Source organism: Rhinatrema bivittatum, chromosome 2 (assembly GCF_901001135.1).
Source record: "Rhinatrema bivittatum chromosome 2, aRhiBiv1.1, whole genome shotgun sequence".
Classification (NCBI taxonomy): domain Eukaryota; kingdom Metazoa; phylum Chordata; class Amphibia; order Gymnophiona; family Rhinatrematidae; genus Rhinatrema; species Rhinatrema bivittatum.
Genome location: NC_042616.1, coordinates 53267135 through 53290366, shown reverse-complemented (window position 1 = coordinate 53290366; position 23232 = coordinate 53267135). Strand labels below are relative to the sequence as shown.

General features: G+C 45.8%; 1 protein-coding gene across 1 annotated transcript in view; it reads left to right on the top strand.

Annotated features, from left to right (window-relative positions):
* The window catches only part of LOC115083956 (oocyte zinc finger protein XlCOF6-like), a 39841-nt gene that overhangs the window by 12186 nt on the left and 4423 nt on the right, over positions 1-23232 (top strand). The window contains exons 2-3 of the mRNA XM_029588130.1: positions 8399-8525; positions 18793-18906. Coding sequence (XP_029443990.1) covers positions 8399-8525; positions 18793-18906 — 241 coding nt within the window. The remainder of the gene's footprint in view (positions 1-8398; positions 8526-18792; positions 18907-23232) is intronic.

Sequence of the window (23232 nt, the reverse complement as noted above, 5' to 3'; positions counted from 1 at the left end):
TGTATTGCGGGGTAAGTTGTAATTTCTTTTTTCAGCCTTGATCTGTTGCTGCCTGGGGTGTAAGCTGTGTTTCAGCCTCTCACTCCCCCTTCTCTGGAGACCCACTGCCCTGAGACGACGCTTCCTCAGGTGCAGCTTTGCGATCAGAGACGCGGCATTCCTCTGATCTAGGTTTCAGTCAGGTTCACTCCTGCAAGTTGGGTCGCGAAGTTTATAGCAGCGTTGATTCTACTGTCCGCTGCTGGCAGCCTTCAGGGGTTTTCTTTCTGCCTCCATGCCGCGCTCAGCGCGATGCTCCAGGTGTGGGGAGCCTGGTCTCCGGCTCTCGTCGGAAGGATTTTGCGCCGGGTGCCTCCCTGGTGGGGAGGACACCTCGAGGCAGGCTGCGATTCGTGGCCGAAGGCGCACCTGGTTGTGGAGGGGTAGGCCCTGTTCCCGTCGGACGCGGGAAAGGCGGCCATTTTGTTTTCATCAAGCCCTGCTTCCACGCAGCCCAGCGATGAATTTCTCCTTTGCAAGCCTCCCTCCCCTCCGGTTCTCATCCCGGCTGCCCTGCCGGCGGCGATTTCACCGCAGGGGGATCCCCCTCCCCCCTCCTTCGGGGGCCTTTTTCAACAGAGTTTATTTTGCTTATGCATAGTGCTTATGTGGCTCGGCTGAGCCAACAGCAGCAACCAGATTCTGCTCTTTTCCCTCCTCCACCTAAAGTCCTCCGCTTGGATACTCTACCGGGTGCAGCTGGAATTCCCCAGGGATCGGGCCAGATGCTGCCTCCGGCTCTCGAGTTTGGCTGGTTTCCCTGTCTACCCCACCGGCCCCTCAGCCTCAGGATCCCTTGGATGACATTGACATGGATGACCCTACCCCCCTGGCTCAGGTGGAAGGCAAGGACCCCCGGGTCCTACGACTTTTTCAGCGGGATGAGTTGGAATCCCTCATTTCCCATGTTCTGGAGGAATTAGACCTCGAGCCTTCCCTGGAGACTCCAGGGCCCAGTACTACCGCTAGGAAAGGGGATCCGGTTCTGGCAGGGCTTCGCCCACCAGCAAAGATTCGCCCACCAGCAAATTCCATGCTGTCGGACCAGCAATTCCATTGCTGGTCCGACAGCATGGAATTCCCTACCAGACTACCTAATCATGATCAATGACTCCAAATCATTCAAAAAGGAGCTCAAGACCTGGCTCTTCAGGCAATCTTTCACATCTAGTGACGACTAAGCTGCCCGCCCACACTCCGAAGAAAAATGCTAGTAGTGCTCCCACACTCGCAAATTCCCCGTCTATAAACCGTCCTTTCCAATCAATCCCAGTTGGCACAACGCCTGTTACCTATTGATGTTTTCTACTATGTTTATTTTTTTGTTATGTATTTTTATATATATGTTTATATATATATATATATATATATATATAAACATATATATATATATATATATATATATATTATATATTTATATGTATATATGTATGTATGTATTTTATATATATATTTATATATATATATTTATATATTATATTATTTTTATATTTCTCGTTGAATTACACAGAAATATGTTATGTATTAATGTTATCTATTCTTGTTTACTACTGTAATATGTTGTTTAAAATGTAAACCGGAGTGAAGGCAGACCGCTATACCCCGGTATATAAACTAAATAAATAAAAAAAAAAACAAAGACGTTCCCGTTCCATCCTAGCCTCCTCCAGTTATTGTCCGGGGAATGGGACACTCCTGAGGCAAACCTGTGCTTAGGCAGGGCCATGGACAAGCTCTATCCGCTCCCAGAGGAGTACCTGGAGCTCCTCAAGGTCCCCAAGGTGGATTCTTCAGTAACGGCGGTAACTAAGAGGACCACCATGCCAGTTACAGTAGGGGCTGCCCTGCGAGACTTGCAGGACCGCAAGCTCGAAGTCTATTTAAAACGGGTCTTTGAAGTATCCGCCTTGGGAGTTTGGGCGGCTGTGTGCAGTTCCCTGATGCAAAGGGCAGGACTCTGCTGGGTCCAGCAGCTGCTTAGTCCCCAGGATCTTCCCCTGGAAGAAGCGCAACAGGCGGAACACCTGGAGGTGGTTATTGCATATGGGGCGGACGCCTTATATGATCTACTCTGGATTCTGGCTCGGTCCATGGTATGCGAGGTCTCGGCGAGATGTCTCCTCTGGCTGCGAAACTGGTCGGCAGTTGCTGTTTGGAGACGAGTTGGACCAGCTGATTAAATCATTAGGAGAAAATAAAGTGCTTAAGTTGCTGGAGGATCGTCTGCGCACCCCGAGAGACTTCAACTCCACTCGCTGCCATTTTCGAGGACAACGCCGTTTCAGGCAGTCTCGTCCCCCTTCGTCTAAGTCGCAGTCATGGTCACATTCCTTTCGAGGCCGGCAGCCCTCTCGAGATACCTTTCCCCAAGGGTCCTCTGCTAAATCCTCCCAATGAAGTGTTGCCGGTCCATAGGGAGCCGTCTGTCCCTTTTTCTCGAGGAGTGGGCCAAAATAATTTCAGACCTTTGGGTCTTAAATATTCTACAACACGGTTATGCTTTAGAATTTGCTCGAGCCCTTCGCGACAGATTTGTCTTCTCTCCAAACGGCCCGTCCTGGAAACAGGATGCTGTTTGCCAGACCCTCAAGCATCTTCTGGCGCTTGGAGTAATTCTGCCGGTGCCCATCTGGGAGAAAGGGCTTGGCCACTATTCCCTCTACTTCGTGGTGCCCAAAAAGGAAGGTTCCTTCCGTCCAATCCTCGACCTCAAGGTAGTCAACAAGGCCCTCCAGATCCCTCACTTCGGGATGGAGACCCTTCGCTTGGTTATAGCAGCGGTGTGCCGTGGAGAGTTCCTCACCTCATTGGATCTGTCGGAGGCTTATCTTCACATTCCAATCCAAAAGGACCATCAGCAGTTTCTGCGCTTCCAGATCTTGGGACAGCACTTTCAATTCCAGGCCCTGCCATTCGGCCTGGCGACCGCACCACACCCCACATTTTCACCAAGTTCATGGTGGTGGTGGCGGCGGCTCTGCGGAAGGAGGGAGTCTTGGTCCACCCATATCTGGACGATTGGCTCATCCGGGCAAAGTCCAGGGTCCTGTGCCAGAGGGCGATCGACAGGGTGGTGCATCTCCTTCAGTCGCTCGGCTGGGTGGTCAATTTTGCCATCGCAATCTCGGGATTTTCTTGGGGCCCATTTCGATACCGAAGTATGCCGGGTCTCGCTTCGGGTGGAATGCGCTCACTCGCTCTGGGCGCAAGTACAGCGTTTTCATGACCTTTCCCCTCCTACCACTTGGGACTACTTGCAGGTTCTAGGAACCTTGGCCTCCACTATCAATGTGGTACATTGGGCCTTGGCTCATATGAGACTGTTGCAAAGGGCTTTGCTTTCCCGGTGGAAACAGATATCCCGGGAATTTCAGATGTCCCTGCTGCTTCTACCATCGGTCAGGGCCAGCCTATCCTGGTAGCTCTGCCTGGATCACTTGCTGCAGGGAGTGGAATTGGACATTCCGCAGTGGATGGTCATAACCACGGATGCCAGCCTCTCCGTCACAGGGTCAGTGGACTCTGGAACAAGCGACTTGGCCTATCAATCACCTAGAGACGAGAGCAGTCAGTCTTGCGCTCAAACGTTTTTTGCCCCTGGTACAGGGCTGGGCGGTTCGTATTCTCTCGGACAATGCAACAACTGTAGCCTACATCAATCGGCAAGGGGGCACCAGGAGTCTCCATGTGTCGATGGAAACAGACATTGTCCTGCCGTGGGCAGAACTCCATCTCTCCCGCTTGGCGGCCTCACACATTGCGGGAGTGGACAATGTTCAAGCGGACTTCTTGAGTCGCCAACACATCGATCCGAGGGAATGGGAACGGAAATTGTCCGAGCAGGCTGTATTGCTGATCTTCCGGAGGTGAGGGCATCCCCATCTAGATCTGTTGGCCACGCAGAAAAATGCGAAGGCCCCAAGCTTCTTCAGTCGAAGACGGGAACACGGCGCAGAAGGTGTGGATGCTCTGGTGTTACCTTGGCCACAGCACATTCTTCTTTATGCATTTCCACCCTGGCCGCTAGTGGGAAAGGTACTTCGGAGAATAGAGATCCTTCAGGGACCCGTCATCCTGGTGGCTCCGGAGTGGCCGCATCGTCCCTGGTTCGCAGCCCTCATCAATCTGGCGGTGGACTTTCCTCTGCGGCTGGGTCATCTACCGAACCTCCTGCGACAGGGTCCAGTATTTTTCGACCAGGTAGAACGCTTTTGTCTTGCGGCCTGGCTTTTGAGAGGCGCAGGCTGAGAAAGTGCGGATATCCGGTTGCGGTCTTCTCTACTCTTCTAAAGGCTCGGAAACCTTCCACCTCTGTAGCCTATGTCAGGGTCTGGAAGATATTTGACTCATGGTGTGCGTCCGTGCACGTTTCGCCCCACCAGGCTTCTATAGCCCAGATACTGGAATTTTTACAGAGAGGTCTCGACATGGGCTTGGCTTTCAATTCCTTGTGACTCCAAGTGTCAGCTCTCGGAGCCCTCTTGCGGCACTTGGGTGGTACATCGCTTTCCTTCCACCCAGATATTGTCCAGTTTCTCAAAGGTGTGAAATATATCAAGCCTCCGCTCCGCAATTTGTGACCTTCGTGGAGCTTGAACTTGGTGCTTCGGGCTCTAGGGAATCCGCCTTTCGAGCCTTTAAGAGATGCCACGCGCAAGGATCTCAAGTTGAAGACTGTGTTCCTGGTATCCATTTGTTCAGCACACCGGATCTCGGAGCTCCAGGCTTTGTCATGCAGGGAACCTCATCTCCATATCACGGACTCAGGAGTATCTTTGACCACAGTACCATCGTTTTTGCCGAAGGTAGTTTCCACCGACTGATTTAAATGAAAGGCGGAACTCCCATCTTTCTCTGCTGAGGAGCCGAGGGATCTGCGGCGACTTGATGTCAAGCATGTGCTCATGCACTGCTTGGCAGTTACTAATGAATTTCGTCTGTCGGACCACCTTTTTGTCCTCTGGAGTGGTCCCAAGAAGGGTCATAAGGCTTCCAAGACCTCTATTGCTCGCTGGCTCAAGGAGGCGATTTCGGTTGCCTACATTGGCACTGGTCAACTGCCTCCTCTGGGCATTAAGGCTCACTCTCTCAGAGCTCAAGCAGCTTCCTGGGCTGAATCCCAGGCTGTCTCACCACAGAAAATTTGTAGGGTGGCTACTTGGAAGTCGTTGCACACCTTTGCTTGTCACTATCGGTTGAACCTTCAACCTCCGGTTTTGGGATCCTTTGGAGCTCAGGTCATTTGAGCTGGGTTTTCAGGGATCCACTCTACTTAGGGAAGCTTTGGTACAACCCACGGTCTGGACTGATCCTGGTACGTACAGGGAAAAGAAAATTATATCTTACCTGCTAATTTTCATTCCTGTAGTACCATGGATCAGTCCAGACGCCCGCCCTTGGAGTTTTGGGGGTTTTTTGGGAACTATTCAGCTCGACTATTTTTTCTGTCTTCTACCAGATATGTACCTGAATATGAGTTCATTTGCATGTTTTCAGGGTTCCTTGTTGTTCAAGTTGCAGTTGGTGGATTGTTACATCCACAGTTTCAATGGTTTATTAGATCCATCCAAGATGTTTTCTATTTGCTTGGATATTCTGTATACTGAGGGAATGTAGAGGGCGCACTAGCTAATACGGGACCACCCTCTCAGTTTTTCCTCTGACTCCATCTGCTGGAAGGGGGAAACAACCCACGGTCTGGACTGATCCATGGTACTACAGGAACGAAAATTAGCAGGTAAGATATTTTCTTTGCTAACCCTTCCCTCCTGGGCATGTGCCCTTGGAGACCTCTCCTCTGTGGGAGAGGATACTACATCATCTTGAGGGCAGCTCCTAGCTACAGGATTGCTTCCTGCCTCATCAAGGTGATCCTCTCCTAGATGGCCTTTCTCCTCCAAGGTAGCACAGGAGCTGCCAGATTGAAGGTGGGACTTCTTTATTATATCCCTGAAGGTTTCCTTTATGTACCTGTCTGTGTCCCTTAGCTCTTCCAGGTCTGCCACTCTAGGTGCAGTCTGACATGTTCTCATAGGGTGAAGAGCTCTTTGTACCTAGTGCACCCATGCAACCTCTTGCCTGCTGAGAGATTAATCCATACATGTGAGGACAATCCACCCTGGTGTGTCTATATGGCATTGTGTATGCCTACTAGTGCTATAGAAATGTATAGTAGTATAAATATGCTTAAAAGAAGTAGTTTGGAGAGAAGTGATAACCATGGCTAGACTAGTGAAGGTGTTCGAGCTACTATGTCTGACAGCCAAGAGATACTCTCATCAAGAATAGTGAGGTCTTGCACCAATTGGAGTAAGCGAGTGTGTTTGTCTGGGAGATTCCACATTCCCACAGGGGAAGATGTGGGTGAAAAAAGGATTAAGAAATTTGGGCCAGTTTTGTCAAAATAACTTTCTCGCGTTCAAAGAAGTAGCAAGGCACTATGGCCTTACAGAAAAAGATAGATTTAGTTATCTTCAAGCTAAACATTTTCTTTCCAACAGAATGATTTAAGGATCATAGCAAGACCTTTGACTGTATTTGAAACTCTGTACTAATCGAGGGAATGAGACAGGATTTATATCCAAAAACTGATATCACCAGACTTAATTGATAAACTCAAGCCCATTCACAATTGGGAAATATAATTTGGTGGTGAGTGGGATGATATTTTGAATGGGACCAGTACTTTGTTTGGGCTGCTGAAAGTTTTTTATATATCAGCTTTGCTAGTAGAAAATAGCTATAAAATATTGTAATACTGGTATTTGACTCTGTACAAACTGCATAAAATGTACACCAGCATTTCAGAGCTATGTTGGCGTGAGGGCACCTTTTGGCACATTTGGTGGGGATGTGGGAAAATCCATCCCTTCTGAGAAAAGATCAAAGGGGTGATAATTGATATGTTGGGCATCACTATCTCTGAACCCCAAATACTACTTGCTTTCAATACTTCCCAATGAATGGGCAACAAAAAAATTGAAATTATTGGTCTAAATTCTAATAGCAACTAGATGCACAATGAAGAATAGCAGCTATCCCAACTTTGAACTCTTATAAACGACGATTGGACAACGCATTCTCCATGGAAAAATTATCAGCAGTGCGGAGTGAGACTCTCCCAATTTTTCAGTCTGCTTGGGAATCCTATGAACTATGGCGCTCCAAAACTAGTTGTGTACACTCCTGAAGAGAAGACCTGCAAAGGTGGGAGATTTCGGCTTAAGATGGTGATTATTGGAGGACAGTGCTAACATGAAATATGAGGGAGGCTTGCGGGTAGAGGAGAATAAAAAACAAAGCCTTGCTTATTATGTGTGCACTTGGTTATAATTCCATGAAACTTTGGAGTGTTATTAATGGTTTGTATGTTTATTAAGTGTTGAATAAACAGTAAATATATATATATAAATAAAAGAATAGTGTAGTCAAAGGCAACCAGGTAGCCTGGGGTAGGCCAGATGGTCCTTACCTGCCAACATTTAGTTTGTATATTTATTTATTTATTTATTTATTTATTTGTAGAGTTTTATATACCGTTATTCGGTAGAGCCATCATAACTGTTTACAAAATATGCAATTAGCATACATTCAAATGGAGTTAACATGGTAGTTGGGAACAGTGGAGTATTGTGAACAGTAAACATTTTTTCTTAGTAGTTGAATAACAGAATAGTGAGGAGAACATTTTCAATGAACTTAATGAATCAAGTGAGAGAGCAGGGAGGGGTGAAAAAAGAGGGTACATCAGGAGAGCATGAAGAGGAGGATTAAGCTTGCGAGTTCTGTTGAGGGCTGGGATGATCAGGTGTCAGATAGTTAGAATAGAGTTTGCGGAATAAAAATGTTTTTAGGTCTTTTTTAAATGTTTTCAGGATGTGCTGGGTCCTCAGTTCTTTGGGTAGGGTGTTCCAAATTCTGAGGGAGGCAATGGAAAATGCTCTCTCTCGTGTAGTTGAAAGATGAGCGTCTCTTAAGGTGGGGATGTTTAAGAATATAATACCTCAGAAGGTATAAATAATGTTAAATAAGTTTTGGTGGAAATGAAGTTCTAGAGCAAAGGATCATTGCATAAGACTGGAGGGGATAGAAGCAGGGGTAATGGAGTATTTTTTCTATACAAAAGTAGTGGAATAAGAAATATTCAAGGAACCGCCTCCCAGTGGAGTTAGTGGGGCAGAAGCAGTTTCAGAATTGAAGAAAGCCTGAGTTAAGTACAGAAGATTCTCATGTGTGGGGCCGGGAGGATAGAGCCACAGTTAACGCAATAGGGAGGGAAGGATGGACAAGGCTGAGCAGGCCTTGCAGCTTTTTTTCAGCCGTCACGTTCTGTGTTGATGTGTAACGGCTTGTGTTCCAGGTCCCTGTGATGTTTGAGGACGTCGCCGTCTATTTCTGGGAGGAGGAATGGGAGATCTTAGAAGAATGGCAGAAGGAGCTTTACAAGGAGACCATGAAGGAGAATTATGAGTTTCTGATATCACTGGGTAAAGATGATTTTTTTTTTTAGTTTTGAAATGTTCAGACTTTTATCCTTTATTACTTGGTTAAAATGTATCCTTTTAATTTCTGATCTCAGTTGTTGACGATCATGTTGATGTTTGATCCCTTTCCCTCAGGTACTTTCACACTTCCCATAACCGGCTCTGTTCACTCGGTGGTGTTTTTGGGCACTGGAGAATAAATATCTTGGGATAGAGAAGAGACGACTGAGGGGGGATATGATAGAGGTGTTTAAAATCATGAGAGGTCTAGAACGGGTAGATGTGAATCGGTTATTTACTCTTTCGGATAATAGAAAGACTAGGGGGCACTCCATGAAGTTGGCATGTAGCACATTTAAAACTAATCGGAGAAAGTTCTTTTTCACTCAACGCACAATTAAACTCTGGAATTTGTTGCCAGAGGATGTGGTTAGTGCAGTTAGTATAGCTGTGTTTAAAAAAGGATTGGATAAGTTCTTGGAGGAGAAGTCCATTACCTGCTATTAAGTTCACTTAGAGAATAGCCACTGCCATTAGCAATGGTTACATGGAATAGACTTAGTTTTTGGGTACTTGCCAGGTTCTTATGGCCTGGATTGGCCACTGTTGGAAACAGGATGCTGGGCTTGATGGACCCTTGGTCTGACCCAGTATGGCATTTTCTTATGTTCTTATGATAGTTAGGATTTGTCAAATAGAAACTATAATAAATGGGGATAATCGGGAGATATTTGTGGTGTTGAGAAAGATAATCAGGCGAGGAGGAGGAGGAGCCAGAAGAGAAGCGCCACTCACGCCCTCTGCTCTGCCGATGAACCGGCATACAAAGGGTTATTCTACTGCACACTTTTCCTCGTTTGATTTACCTCCAGATCCCTTGGACCTGAATACCCGTATTCTGGCTGGGACTGGAATATTTCCTGGAGCTCCCCTGCTGCAGCCCCACACCTCCCATTATAGTCTGTGGGATTGATTATGTCACCTTTTTCAGTTTCTTTCCCTCCCATGGCAAAAATAGGAAATCTTTCTGATACAAGTCATTTTTTTTTAACTCTGTCACCTGCAGTAAGGAGAAAATGTGAAAATGACTTTCTCATGTAAGACCTCTTTAAAAGAGACAGTACTTGTTTCTAAAATCACTTAGCCAGACCTTTTCATCATATTCATCCTATAAACTAGACTAACACTATCCCGTACCTCATATTATCCTCCATGCCTCTCAAACGTCATGTTCACATCAGTGCTTTTTTCCCCTCATGGTTTCCCATGGAGCAGGGCAGTATAAGTGTTTCAGATACGTAAATGAGGCCAAATGGTGACCTGATATATGAACACAAGTTTTGGCTTCTTACCAGTACTTTGCATTGACATAATTAGGACTGGAAAAAATATTACATTCTTAGGCACCAGCAGAGGCCAGGGTGAAAAACTAGCACCCCATTTCCCATGCTCCTCCTCTTTTTGCAACATGTGGCTTCTCTTTCTCCCACCTTCCCATCATCATCAGGCTTGACTCTTCCATTAGGTGACCTAGATGGTCACCTAGGGCGCCAACATTTGGAAGTTGTGGTTTCTGGATTTTTTTTTTTTTTTTTGCAACCCCTCTCCCCATCCCACACTCTCTCTCTCTCTTTTCGCTCTACCACACCCCCAGAATCCTCTCTCCTCCATTCCCCACACCTATCCAGCATCTTCCCTCTCTTGCCACACCCTGCTCCCCCAGTATTCATTTCTCCCTCTCTCTCCTCCTAGTGTCTGCAGCTCTGACTCTCCTCCTCTCCTCTGCTGCTGGAGGGATGAACTCCATCTGCCTTACCCTCTTAGGCTGCTAGTGAGATGAGCTCTGCCAGTGGCACCATGCTGGTACCACAAGCATTTTAAGAACTCATGGGCTGGCACATCCAATGTCCTACAGATCGCATGATGCATGAGATCAGCTGCCAGCCCACGAGTTTGACTGCTCCATTACCTAGGTACTCAGAGCGAGGAACTGTAAACTTCAAGCGTAAGATCCGGATAAGTCGGGTTAGAGGACCATAATGTAGATTAAAACAAACTGTAAAAGCACTTAACGGACAAAAAGCTTGGTAAAAGAGCCAATTCTTTACCAAACGGTGAAAGGTTAAGAGATTGGAGGAAAGCCTGGCCTTTCTCTGAAGAAAGTTCCAAAGCCTGGGAATGATAGATGAGAAAGCTTGCTTATGAGTTTTTTGGAGAGCCTCGATTCTTTCAGAGCTGGCACTTGGAGGGGCATCTCCTTCTCAGAGAGCGAATGGGCTTATACCAACTGAGGAGGCTTGCAGGTGCTGAGGCGAGAGGCCATACAGTGACTTGAAGGAGATACACAGGGCTTTAAACTGAGCCCTGTACAAGAATGGAAGCCAGTGCAAGTCAGAGGACTGGACTGATATGGGCTTGGTAGCCAAAACTGGAGAGCAACTGGGCAGCAGCGTTCTGCAGCAATTTGATGCACTTCGAGGATTTTAATGGAAGATCCATTGCAATAATCGACAAGTGATGTTAATGCATGAATAAGCATGGCCAGATTGGAAGCACTAATCAAAGGTTTAATCTCCTGCAAGCACCATAGATGGGAAAAAAAGCAGACTTCTTCACTGCCGCAGTCTGGGAGTCCATGTTCAGTGTGGTGTCCAATATTGTAACAGATGCAAGGACTCCATGTAATGTTTTGTCCTTATTGACAGCCCTGAGAATCGCCCACAAGTAAAGCCTCTGTTTTTTAGCGAGATTGCGCTTGAGCTTGTTAACATTAGCCCGTTTCTAGATTTCCATCACAGGTATCGATCTAGCCAAACATATATCCTTCTGTCCACCCCCAGACACACAGAGAACCTAAATGTGATCTGCATAGATGCAATACTGTAGGCCAGATTTGCTGAGGACGTCAATGAACATCCTGGGGAGAGGGATGAGCCCTATGGAACAGCACAGAGTAGTAGGCCCCATGGACCCTGAGAAATTCTGCATTGATACCTGCTGAGATCTCCCTGTTAGAAGGAATTAAAACCACTTCAGGAAACTACCCCTGACACAGACATCCATAAGCCTATGTAATAGGAGATGATTGTTGGCAGAAAAATCATAAAAGTATCAACAGAGAAAAGCTTCTCTTGTCTTGCATCCTCAGAAAATTGTCTTTTAGTGCCATAAGAACTGTCTTAGTATTTTGCCTTTTGTGAAAATCTGATTGTAAGTGGCAGTGAGGTGCTGGTGACAAATTCCAAGTTATCTGATAAAGCATCTGGAATAATCTTGCTAAAACTGTGGGGGTTCCTTAAGTGACATTTTTTCTAAACTTTCTATTTTATTGCATGTGTGAACAAACTAACATCACAAAAAACTAGAAAAATGAATTATTTCTCTAGTACAAAGTCCATGTACATTAGTTTGCAGTATAAAATAATGTTTGGTGAAGCAGTAATATATATGTATTTAATAGACAGTTTACAAGCCTAGTGCCCCATATTATAAGAACTCACGAATGACCCCCATATTCATTTAAGCTTAGATAATTTACCCCTCAAACTGTGAATCAGCTGTAACTGGGTATTAAGAGTCCCAGCCTTGCTCCCTAACAGTGCCTCAGCAACAGATCTTACTGCTTCTAGCCATGTGTGTTGCTCCAGCGTTCCTGATCCTGCCTTGATCCAGCATTCCTATGCCCTGCCTCATCCAGTCTGCCCTGCTTCGTTCAGCCTTGCATCGTCCTAGTCTCTCACCTGCCTGCCTGGTATTGATCTCTGCTACAGACTTCAACTACGCTTGGCCTGACTTTGGTATCTATTTGGGCATGACTCTGGTATGTGCCTGACCACTTCCTGCCTTAACTTCGGCCCGGCTCTAGATCCTCACCTAAGTCCTTCCAGCCTCTGGAACCCAAGAGCTCAACTTGCAAGTCATGGGGCTGATATAGATGAAGGTCCAGCCTTGTCACAGCCTAGGGCGTGTTCATCAGCTGTTGGCGTGGGCCTAGTAGGTTCACCTTTTAGGCTGTGTCAATCGCACCACAGCACAAGGGTCCATTAGCATTCAGGCCTTGGACTCCATGGACTAGTCCGTACTTCAGACCATACCAGGATTAGTTCAGCATATCCACCAACGACATCTTGAACCAGGTGATTGCTTTGCTCGAAAGACTGGCGATTCAAATGGACATGATGCAGGTCTAGCTACCAACACCAGCTCCGGTCCTAGTTCAGATGGCTCCATCTCCACCCGAGTCTGCCAGACTCCCAGGACCGCTGTCGCACCTTCTGCCGCCTCTCAGGTATCTGAGACCTCAAGGAAGGCGGGGGCTTTGTAAACCAATGCATTTTGAGTTCCAAGTGGCTTTCTTTTTTCCTTAGATCACACGAAGGTGGCATACATGCTCTCTCTGTTGGGTGGCTGCACCCTTGCATGGGCCTCATTGCTGTGAGAGTGAGAAGATTTGCTCCTCCAGAACTTGGATCATTTCCTACAGCAGTTTTTGCTGGTGTTTGACGAACCAGGTCAAGTCTCATCTGCAGCTATGGAATTACTGAGAATCTATCAAGGGACTTGCACTGTGGCGAGTATGCTGTGCAGTTCCGAACTTTTGTCCTCTGAGCTCAGTTGGGGAGAAGACAGCCAGATGGCCATGTTCTGGCAAGGATTATCTGAGCAAATCAAAGACTAGTTACGCTGCAACATTCTGCTCACACTAGAGGGCCTGATTGCCTTAGCCATCAAGGTGGATCTCTGGTTCCAGGAATGCACACAACAGAGCAGAATCTCCCGTCGTCCCATTTGCCTGGCTCCTCAGTTCTAGCATCTCCTAGCATCCTCACCTAGTCCTGTGCAGGCAACTCCCTTGGAAGAACCTATGTAGCTGGGTCGCTCCAAGGCTACCAAGGAAGAAAAATGCAGGCGGTGACAGTTAAATTTATGCCTTTTACTTTGCCAGTCAGGGGCACTTTGCTGGCCGCTACCTTGAGAAGTTGGGAAACTTGCACACTTAGGGTTGGTCAGAGAGGCAACCCTAGGCCAATTCTCTCACTTTCCACAATTAGTGGTGCTTGTTTGCATTACCATTAGAGAGACTGTGATCCACATTGAGGCCTTCATGGACTCTGGGGTAGGAGGTAACTTTTATTGAGGAAGTGCTAGTTCGGCAGCATAATCTGCCCACAACTACCTTGGCAACTGATCTTACTATTGCTTCTATTTATGGGGAGCCTGTGCTTGGTCACCTAACTGTGGTCACTACCCCCCTCATGATGCAAACAGGCCTCCTTCACACTGAACGTATTGACTTTTATGTGTTACCCAAGATAGTAGCCCTGTTATTCTCAAGCTGCCCTGACTCTGCCTGCACCAACCAGTCATAGACTGGGACACACTGCGAATTGCGCATTGGAGTCCTTCCTATATACAAAAACACCTTACTTGGCCACCAGTCACCATAACCCAGGCTACTGCTCATAACCTACTAGGCTTGCCGCCCCAGTACGCTACCCTCTAAGATGTCTTCAGCAGGCTGAGACACTTAACATCTCGCCAATCTTATGATTGCCCAATAGATCATCTACCCAGGAAGATTTCCCCCCCCCCCCCTCGCAGAGGTCTGGTCTGCCCCTTGTCAGACCCTGAGATGCAGGCCATGTCTAAGTATATCCAAGAAAATCTGCACAGAGGATTCTTCTGGCCCTTGTCTTCTCCTGCAGGAGTAAGCTTTTTCTTGGGGGGGGGGGGGGGGGGGAATAAAAGATGGCTCACATAGGCCCTGCATAGATTATAGGGGCCTCAATTCAATCACGTGGAAAAATTGCTATCCTCTATTGTTTATCATGCAATTGTTTGATAGTCTCCAAGGAGCATAAATCTTCACAAAACTTGATTTGCGTGGGGCCTATAATCTTAGACTGATCTGAGAGCCTGCCATCTTCACCAGAGTTGGCCCGCCTCTTTGTGCAACATTTTTTGTCTACACGGACTTCCTTCTCATATCCTCTCAGTCCGAGGAGTCCAGTTCACTGCTCTGTTTTTTAAAAGTCTCTGTAAGAAGTTTGGCATCACCAAGACTTCGCTTCTGCATATCATCCACAAAGAAATGGGCAGACGGAAAGGGCCAACCAGACCCTCAAGCTTCCTAAGGGCATATGTCAAAGAGCACCAAGACAACTGGGCTCCCCTCATCCTGTGGGCAGAGTTCTATCCCAACAACCATGTGCTGAGTTCTTCTGGATCTTCACCATTCAAGCTAGTCTTTGTTCACCACCCTAGGATATCACTCTGTCTCCTGTCCAGCAGCTAATACTATGAGACGCGATCTCAAAGATCTATGGACATAATACATCAACTGCTTACCGCGGCTGCCAGCTGGTTCAAAAAAATAGCTGACACCACAATTCAAGCCTGGGGAACTGATGTGGCTAAGCACCCAAAACATTCGTCTCAAGATGCCCGTGACCAAATTCGCACCTAGGTTTATTGAACCTTTCCCCCATCCTGTGACAGATAGGGGCAGTCGCCTGTCAGCTAAAACTTCCACCCACACTGAAAATGCGTATATGTATTTTGTGTTTCCATCTTGAAACCTCTGCTGCTATCTTAGCCTTCATGTCATCCTCCCAATCTAACAGAAGCAATATCTGAAACTGACACAGAATTTGAGGTCCAGGAAATCTTCGACTCCCGGAGGCAAGAACTCAAGGGAATCTGCATCCAATCTCCAAGCTTTCCAAATTTATAAAGGACTTCCAGCACTTCCCCCAGAAGCCTAAGCCTGGGAGCTTAGAAGGGGGTACTTTAATGTTTGCTAGTTGCGGGGTCATCCCGTGACCGACAGCACTCACCCAGGAGCAGCTTCATTGCCTCTGTGCCACCCCAGCATGCCGCCCTAGCTCTTCACGGCAACGTCGCCAACGTGGCTGGTCTCTTGGTCTTCCTAGGTGTGCGTGGCACCCTTTGAAGACCACATGATGGTAAACAGACTTGCTGATGACATCACATGGCTGGGTATAAGAGCCCCAGCAGCGCTTCCTAACATTGCCTCTGCAAAAGGTTCTCCTCCAAGCAATGCGTGTTGCTCCAATGTTCCTGATCTTGTCTTGTTCCAGTGTTCCTGAGCCTCATAGTCTTGCATCATCCCGGTCCCTTACCTGCCTGCCTGGAATTGATCTCTCCTACGGACCTGGACTACTTTCTTGCCTGCCGCCTGCCACTGACTTCTTCTTCGGACCTCAACTACGTCTTGCTTGCTGCCTGCCCTGACCGCTGCTTACCTTGACCTGGCCCCGGACTCTCTCATCCTGACTGCCCTGTGGGACTCTCGCCTAAGTCCTGCTGGCCCCTGGAACCCAAGGACTCAACCTATGAGGAACGGGGTTGGTATAGGTAAAGGTCCAGCCTTGTCAAAGCCTAAGGCGCATTAGTCAGCTGTCAGCAAGGTTTGCCTACTAGGCTGCATCAATCATGCCGTAGCTCAAGGGTCTACTAACATTACATCAACCTTGTAATAAGAGCTATTTTCTGGGACTGATTTCATCAATGTGTAACTTTTGAAGCCTATTTCCATATTTCTCAATAGTAAAGTGAGCAGCTAATAATAATTGGGTAACCAAAGGGTTTATATTTTATTAGCAGTTCGAGAACTGTCCCAGCTTCCAAGCTGACCTAAAAGGAGTAAAATATCCAGCGGGAAGTTATTGTAGAAATGTCCCCTTCAACCGCCCCCCAAAAACAGATACAAATTTACATGATAACCATGTATCAATGAATGATCCAACCCTTCCGTATCCACACCAGCACAGATTGGAAGCATCTGAGTCAAACTTGGAAAAAGCAGTTGAGGTTCTGTAGGAACTATGAATGAGCCTAATCATTAATTCCACTCTCTTAAGACACATTGACAGAAATCTTGTGCACGGACTTCCATATTCTTCACAATCCCCTTCATCTAAATTGAGATTCAGATCCCTATTCTGTTTCTCATATACTCCAGACCAAATGTAATGTCCATCATATCTCTTTAAATAAAGGAGAGCCCTTTTGTCTGCAGCTGATCAAAATGAAGAACCTACTTAACCTGGTTTGGCTCCCTAACCATCCACCCCTCAGTAATGTGACATTTCAATGCTTGTCTAATTGGAAGATACGTGCTTGGACTCAAAGGACCTCAGTGAAGGAGCATTGCAAAACTGCCATAAATATTTCAGCCCCCTAGCCTGACAATCATGCAGCCCAGGGAGAAATGTAGACGCTGCCGCACGTGGATTATTTCTCAAGAAATGTTAAGATTTTGGAGAGCCATATCACCTTGACCTTTTACCCAACCATAAAGATGTGTTCTGCAACACAAAAGCAGACAGAGTGCTGCTTACGCCAGCAAACCCAAGGCTGGCACATCACAGGGCAAATGCTGAAGCAAATAGAGGAACCTGGGTAATATGTTCATTTTTTTGGAACGTTAATCCTGCCAACCCTAGAAGCAGGACAGTTAATTCAATTTGTCAAATCCTTTTTGATCTTTTGAATAGGCACATAATTGACCTTGCATTAAGTCATGAAGATTTCCTGACTTGTTTGCACCTTTAAATACTTCCATTTCATGCAATCTTAAAACCTCAGGAATTGGTGCGCTGAGATCTAATGAAAAAAGCCCCTTCCATTTAGAGAGTTAATCTTATACCTTGGCATCCCACTATGTTTCTTTAATGCGGACAACAGATACCGAGCTGATTACTTAGGGTTAGCCAAATCAACCAAAACATTGTCTGCATATGAGGAAATATATTGCTCCCCTCCCCAAATCTTAAAGCCCAAAATCAAAGTAGATGCACTAAGTAACTGAGCCAAGGGTTCCATGGCTAGGCCAGAAAAGAAGCAGAGAGAACGGGCGCCCTTTTCTAGTACTACAGCGAGTAATGAAGTAAGAAGACTCCAGACCCGAGGAGAGGCCTCTAATAACGCTTGCACCAAGTCTGAAAAACATGCGGAAGCCCAAACTTCTGCAACGCCGAAAGCAGGAATGGCCTTATTAGCATCTGAAGCAAATATTTAAACCTGGAGTAGCAATTTTATTAATTAAACGGCCAAGATTAAAACAGCCTTCCGGTGGTGGTCATAGAACCACAGCCTTTAAGAAAACCTGTTTGGGTCTCAAGTGCAGCAGACTGGGGAGAGCCCACTCAAGCCTTAACTGCAATACTGTTGCTAAAAACATCCAAACCAAACTAAACACAACCACACAACATTTTAAAAAGAGTGGGAAAAGTCGAATCAGTCTAAGCAGCAAACGATTCCTGGCCCTGTGGAGGAGGTGGTGCTCTTGTGGCCTCACATGTATCCCATTTAGATCGGCATTTATTGAAGAAATAGAATACGAGTTGCAATCTAGGCTGCCTTACCCTTTTTTTTTTAAAGATTAGAGGTAGCATCCTGGGTCACATTTAGGTAATGAAATAAATCTGTAAGGAATAAAACCCCCTGACTGGTCTTGAACCAAGGTCTGCCTTTTTTGGGGTGTGTGTGTGTGTGTGTGTGTGTGTACACACTCTTGAGCCACGGGTTACATCTGTTTACTCCTAGCCCAGTAAGCTGATTATGTTTGTTTGTAAACCTGTCTTCAGCCCAGACCTGCAACCCCACCCCTGAGGACTTGGCTTATTCTTCAGGGGTTCATAAGAGATCACTGGGCTTACCCCAATGCTTCTGGCAACTTGAAGGCTGTAAGCTGTGCTGTGGATCCTGGATCGAGAAGATGCATGAACCTGTGCATTCTGAACTTGCCTATCTGCTTGAAACCTGTATTGCTTTATTTTTAGGCCGCAGAATGTGAAAAATGTATAGGGGTGTGAATTCTTTCACAAGGCACTGTCTTTTTCTGGCTAATTACCCAGAGCTCTTGTTCTATCTTGTGCCCTTTGGGCCTGATTTTCAAAAGCATTTACATGCTTAAAACTGGGTTTTACGTGTGTAAATGCATTTTACCCCTATTAGTGCTACAATATGTGTCACTGAATTGTCCATAGGTTTTCCCCACATTAAGTGCACGTAACGTGAGTAAATGGCTTTTGAAAATTGCAAGTTGGATTCCCCGCCTGTGCACCAAGCTGCCCCCATCATCCTCCAGGAACATGCTGCACAGTCTGTGACGTGCTGGAAAGCAGATCTCTGGGTAGTTGGAGTGCCCTGTAATTACCATCTCCTGGGTCCTAGATGTGTTTCTAAGTATCTCCCTTCGTTGACTGATTGGTGATCTGTAACAGATGTGATTATCTTTTATTAGGAGCAGGCTGTCCAGATGAGAAACCTGATCTGATAGTAAGGATTGAGCGGGAGGAAGATCCGTGTGTTGGGGCTCAAAAGGATCCAAGAGACGGAGGAAGGAAGAAGAGCACAGGTGAGTGGTAGGGAGTAGAAGAATTCTGTAGACGAGCTCATACAGGCCACTGCAGTGATCTTATTTACTGTACTTACTCCAGTGCTCGAGGCGGCATACAGTAAAAACATTCATAAAATCTGAAACCAAGGAAAACATATTACTAAAAAAAAATTCACAATTCTAAAGTAATTAGACCTGCCCTTCAAAACCCGTTGCCCTCCCTCTCTCCAAGCTAGAATTATTAAAGAATGACCAATCTTTTGGATGACTAAGTCACCCAGACGCTCGTAAAAACGAATGTTTTCAAGCTCTTGCAAAATATCTGCGTACATGTAACAAGACACAATTGTAGAGGGAAGGGAATTCCATAATTTGGGAGCTGTGACTGAGAAAGGAGCCTTCTCTAGTTTCTGCAAGACGCGCTGCCCCTGTGGATGGAATTGGAATATTGAGTAGTGCAGCATGAACTGATCTTAAGCATACATCTAGGATTGTAAATTTGCAACATTAAAGTGATCCATGGCAGCGACTTTTGTTACTTAGAAATGTATGCCACAGCTAGCCAAGGGGTCGGTCATGAGAAGCTGTTTGATGGTACTCTGTGATTGCTAGATTACTATCTACAAAACAAAAAAAACATGTAAAAAGGTGCAAGCAATAAAAATGTTTGCACTAAACTAAACACAACAACAAAAAATTAAGATAGAGTGGGCAAATCCTTATCAACCTAGTAACAAAACTGTAATTCCGGGAGGAAATGACATCATCAAGGCTGCCAGTTGTCCAAGAGCTCTGACTCCACATAGGCAAATTGTGCTAAAATCTAAGGCATCCACGATTTTGTACTCCTTCCATCCCTCAATCTTGTTGTGGAAGATTTGCTGATGTTCACCAAGCGAAAATCGGTGGATTTTCGACAGTTCTCTTATCAGAAAACTGACTCAAGCCGTGAGACTGTTTCCACAAAAATGGCGGCGGCTGATAGCACAGATGCGGATAGCAGCTCAGAAGGTAACATATGTCATTCAGAATCTGATTTTCCAACTCGGGTGGAGATTAGAAACTGGTTTAGTGACCTGTGCCAAGACCGTAAAACTTATAAACAGGAAATAATGGACTTGGTGGGAGAACTGAAAGAAGACATTACAGAATTAGGGAGGAGGGTGGATGACGCAGACGTTTGGGTAAAAGCACAGGCTGAAGATCTTTCTTGACTACGCAAGGCTCATCAGAACTTACAAACAAACTTTGCTTCATTCACTGAGAAGCTGGAAGATATCGAAAATCGTACCCGATACAGTAATTTACGCTTTTGAAATTAATAACTTTTTTCTGTAATAAAGTTGCAGAATTTTAAATATTTTGAGCAGAATTTCCCTAGAAATTCACTGTAAGAGTGTCCCTTCCACTTGCTCTCCCTACTCCACTGGCCACTTTGCCCTCTCAGGCCCCAACTCCTCCACCTCTAGGCTCAACCCCTTCCACTCTATCGCCAGTCCCAGAGTTTGACCCTGTTTTCAGTTCTGTCCCTCCCTCTCTCACACATGTGCTCCCTCTCTCTAGTACACATACAGGCTCCCTCACTCTCTTGCACGCACACATCCCCTCATACAGGGCCCTCTCTCTTGCATAAACACCCACACAAGCTCTCTTTCTCTCACACATACGTCCTCACACAGGCTACCTATGTCTCTCTCTCACGCAGCCCTTCACACAGGCTCTGTCTCACACAGGCTAGCACCCTCACATACACACAATCCCTTTTTCTTACACTCGCGCTCCCAATCTCTCACACACACACACTCCTTCACAATCTCCTCATATAGGCTCTCTCTCTCTGAAAACCACACTCAAGCATCCCCCCACTCCCCCTCCCCTCATATAGGGGAGGGGGAGTGGGGGGATGTCTCTCACCCTCCCCCACACCCCCTCCCCTCATATAGGCTCCCTCTCTCTGAAACCCACACTCAAGCTTCCCCCCCACCCACCCTCTCTTACCTCCCATACTCTCTCTCACACCCTCTTGCTCCGTCACCCTCCCAACTCCCCCTTACCAACCATGCTCTCTCTCACCCTCCCCTCCCCTCTCTGACACACATTCTCTCTCACCGGCAGGACGCGCTCCGTCCGTGGCAAAGATGAAGGCACGGCGTGCCGTTTGCAGCACACTGGGGGCCTTCTCTTTTTGCCGCGAATGGTGCACCGGGCTGTCATCTTCTCCACGAACAGAGCGTGTGCCGCGGGACGCGCTCCACTCATGACATGCCGGGGTCTCCTCTGCTATTTTCTGCGTTCCGCAGTAGTGCAAAATTCCCCCAGGAGTAAATCTTTTAAGTGATATGATCATGGAAAAATCTGTAGGATCCTTATTTATTGGGGGAGACTTCAGTGTTACTTTTAAACCCATCTTTGGATAATTCCTCAGGAATTTCTCTTGATTTCACAGGGTGGCTGTGGTAGCCTTCTCTCTCTCAAGCTAACTTGGTGGATATCTGGCATTCCCGTTTCCCAAGATCTCAAAACTATACCTTTTTATTCTTGTCCCTACAAACCCTATTTTAGGCTTGATCTAATTTTGGCAGACAAAGGTTTAATTAATAGGGTCACCTTTACTGATATTGAACCCATCACACGGTCAGATCATGCCTCTGAAAGGCTGTCCATGCATTTTCTTAATTATGATAAAGGTCAATTGTACTGGAAATTTAAACAATAGTCTGCTTACAGATGAGAATTTCGTGGGGCAAATCTGGAATCATATTCAGTCCTATCTTGCCACTAATGAAACACCAGATGTGACCCCGGTAACAGTGTGGGTCTGCTTAAACGTAGTTTTGCAAGGTTATTTTATATCTAGAGCAACTTTTGAGAAAAAAAACGGAAAGAGCAAGAACGGCAAGAGTTGGTTAATCGGATTTCCATGCTGGAGCAATCTCATAACTGCTCACTCTCGTCTCAAGAGTATCAAGGGTTACAGAACTGTAGGTTGTGGCTCGCTGAGCTGGATGCCTCATTGATAGCTTATAATATGGAATTAGTAAAACATTTTGAAGGCGACAAAATTGCGGGCAAACTATTGGCTAACAAATTGAGAGGGCAACAAAGTCAGAATAATGTGAAAATTAAAGATGAAAAAGGGAATATTTTGACTATGAATCAAGATATCAGACAGCATTTCTTGCACTTCTATTCATGGCTTTATAGTGCCAACTCTTCTATAACGCTGGAGGCCATTGAAGCCTACTTGTCTGAGGTTTCTCTGCCTGGGTTGACTGAACAGCAACATTTATGTCTGGATTGGGAAATAGCTTGCAAAACTTCCACCCGAGTTATCAAGGAACTTAAGCCTGGTAAATCTCCAGGTCTCGATGGTTACACGACACATTTTTATCATAAGTTTGCCAACCAGCTTGTCTCACCGCTAACGAAAATGTTGAAACCGATGACTATTGTTGAAACTAATTATAAAATTTTGTGCAGGTGGTAAATCGTGCCCCAAAAATTACACAAAATTTACATGCTGGAGACGTTGTGGACTTGTGGGGTCTTTCTACCATATCTGGTGGTCGTGCCCAAAGTCGACAACTTTTTGGACCATAATTCTGGAAATGACCTGTGTGACTGTTCCTTTTGATTTCGGTGTCTGTCTTCTTTCCATGTATTTGAATGATTGCCCTTTTGCAGTGAAACCTTTGGTGAACCATCTACTGTGTGCTGCCCAGAAAGAAGTGGCTGCGCATTGGAAACAGGAGGCTATTCCGTATCAAACTTCGTTTCTTTGGAGCTTTGGTCCTTACGTTATATGAACTATCGTATAACAATTAGGAAAGATACAGTGGCTTCCCATGTGCGTGGTGGGAACCCTTTCTTCGTTGGTATAACCGGCTTAAGTAATCTTGGACATTTTAAGTTTAAATTTATGTTTTGTTTGAAACTTTGTCCTCCTTATATGATCCAGTATCACCTTGCTTACCCTTATGGTGGATCATTCCAAATTATTATATTTGATGATATGTCTTTTCAATATTGCTTAGGGAAGGGTTGGGGGGGGACATACTTAACTAAAACTGATTTTAGAGTTGTTCATTTTTATATTTTATTGTTATGGATATTACTATCTTTTTTGGATATGTTTCAGAAGACATGTTATTGTGTCAGTCTTCATGCAATAAAAATAAATTATATATATAAAAAAAAAGTCAGCATGTAAAAATCGAGCTCATCACTTTTCTTGACAGTGGGGACATCACGACTCCCGGATTCACATTATTTGTTATTCACTTGATGTATCAGTTTATTAAAAAAAAAAAATAACCCCCTACATCCACCTTTATTCCCTCTTTT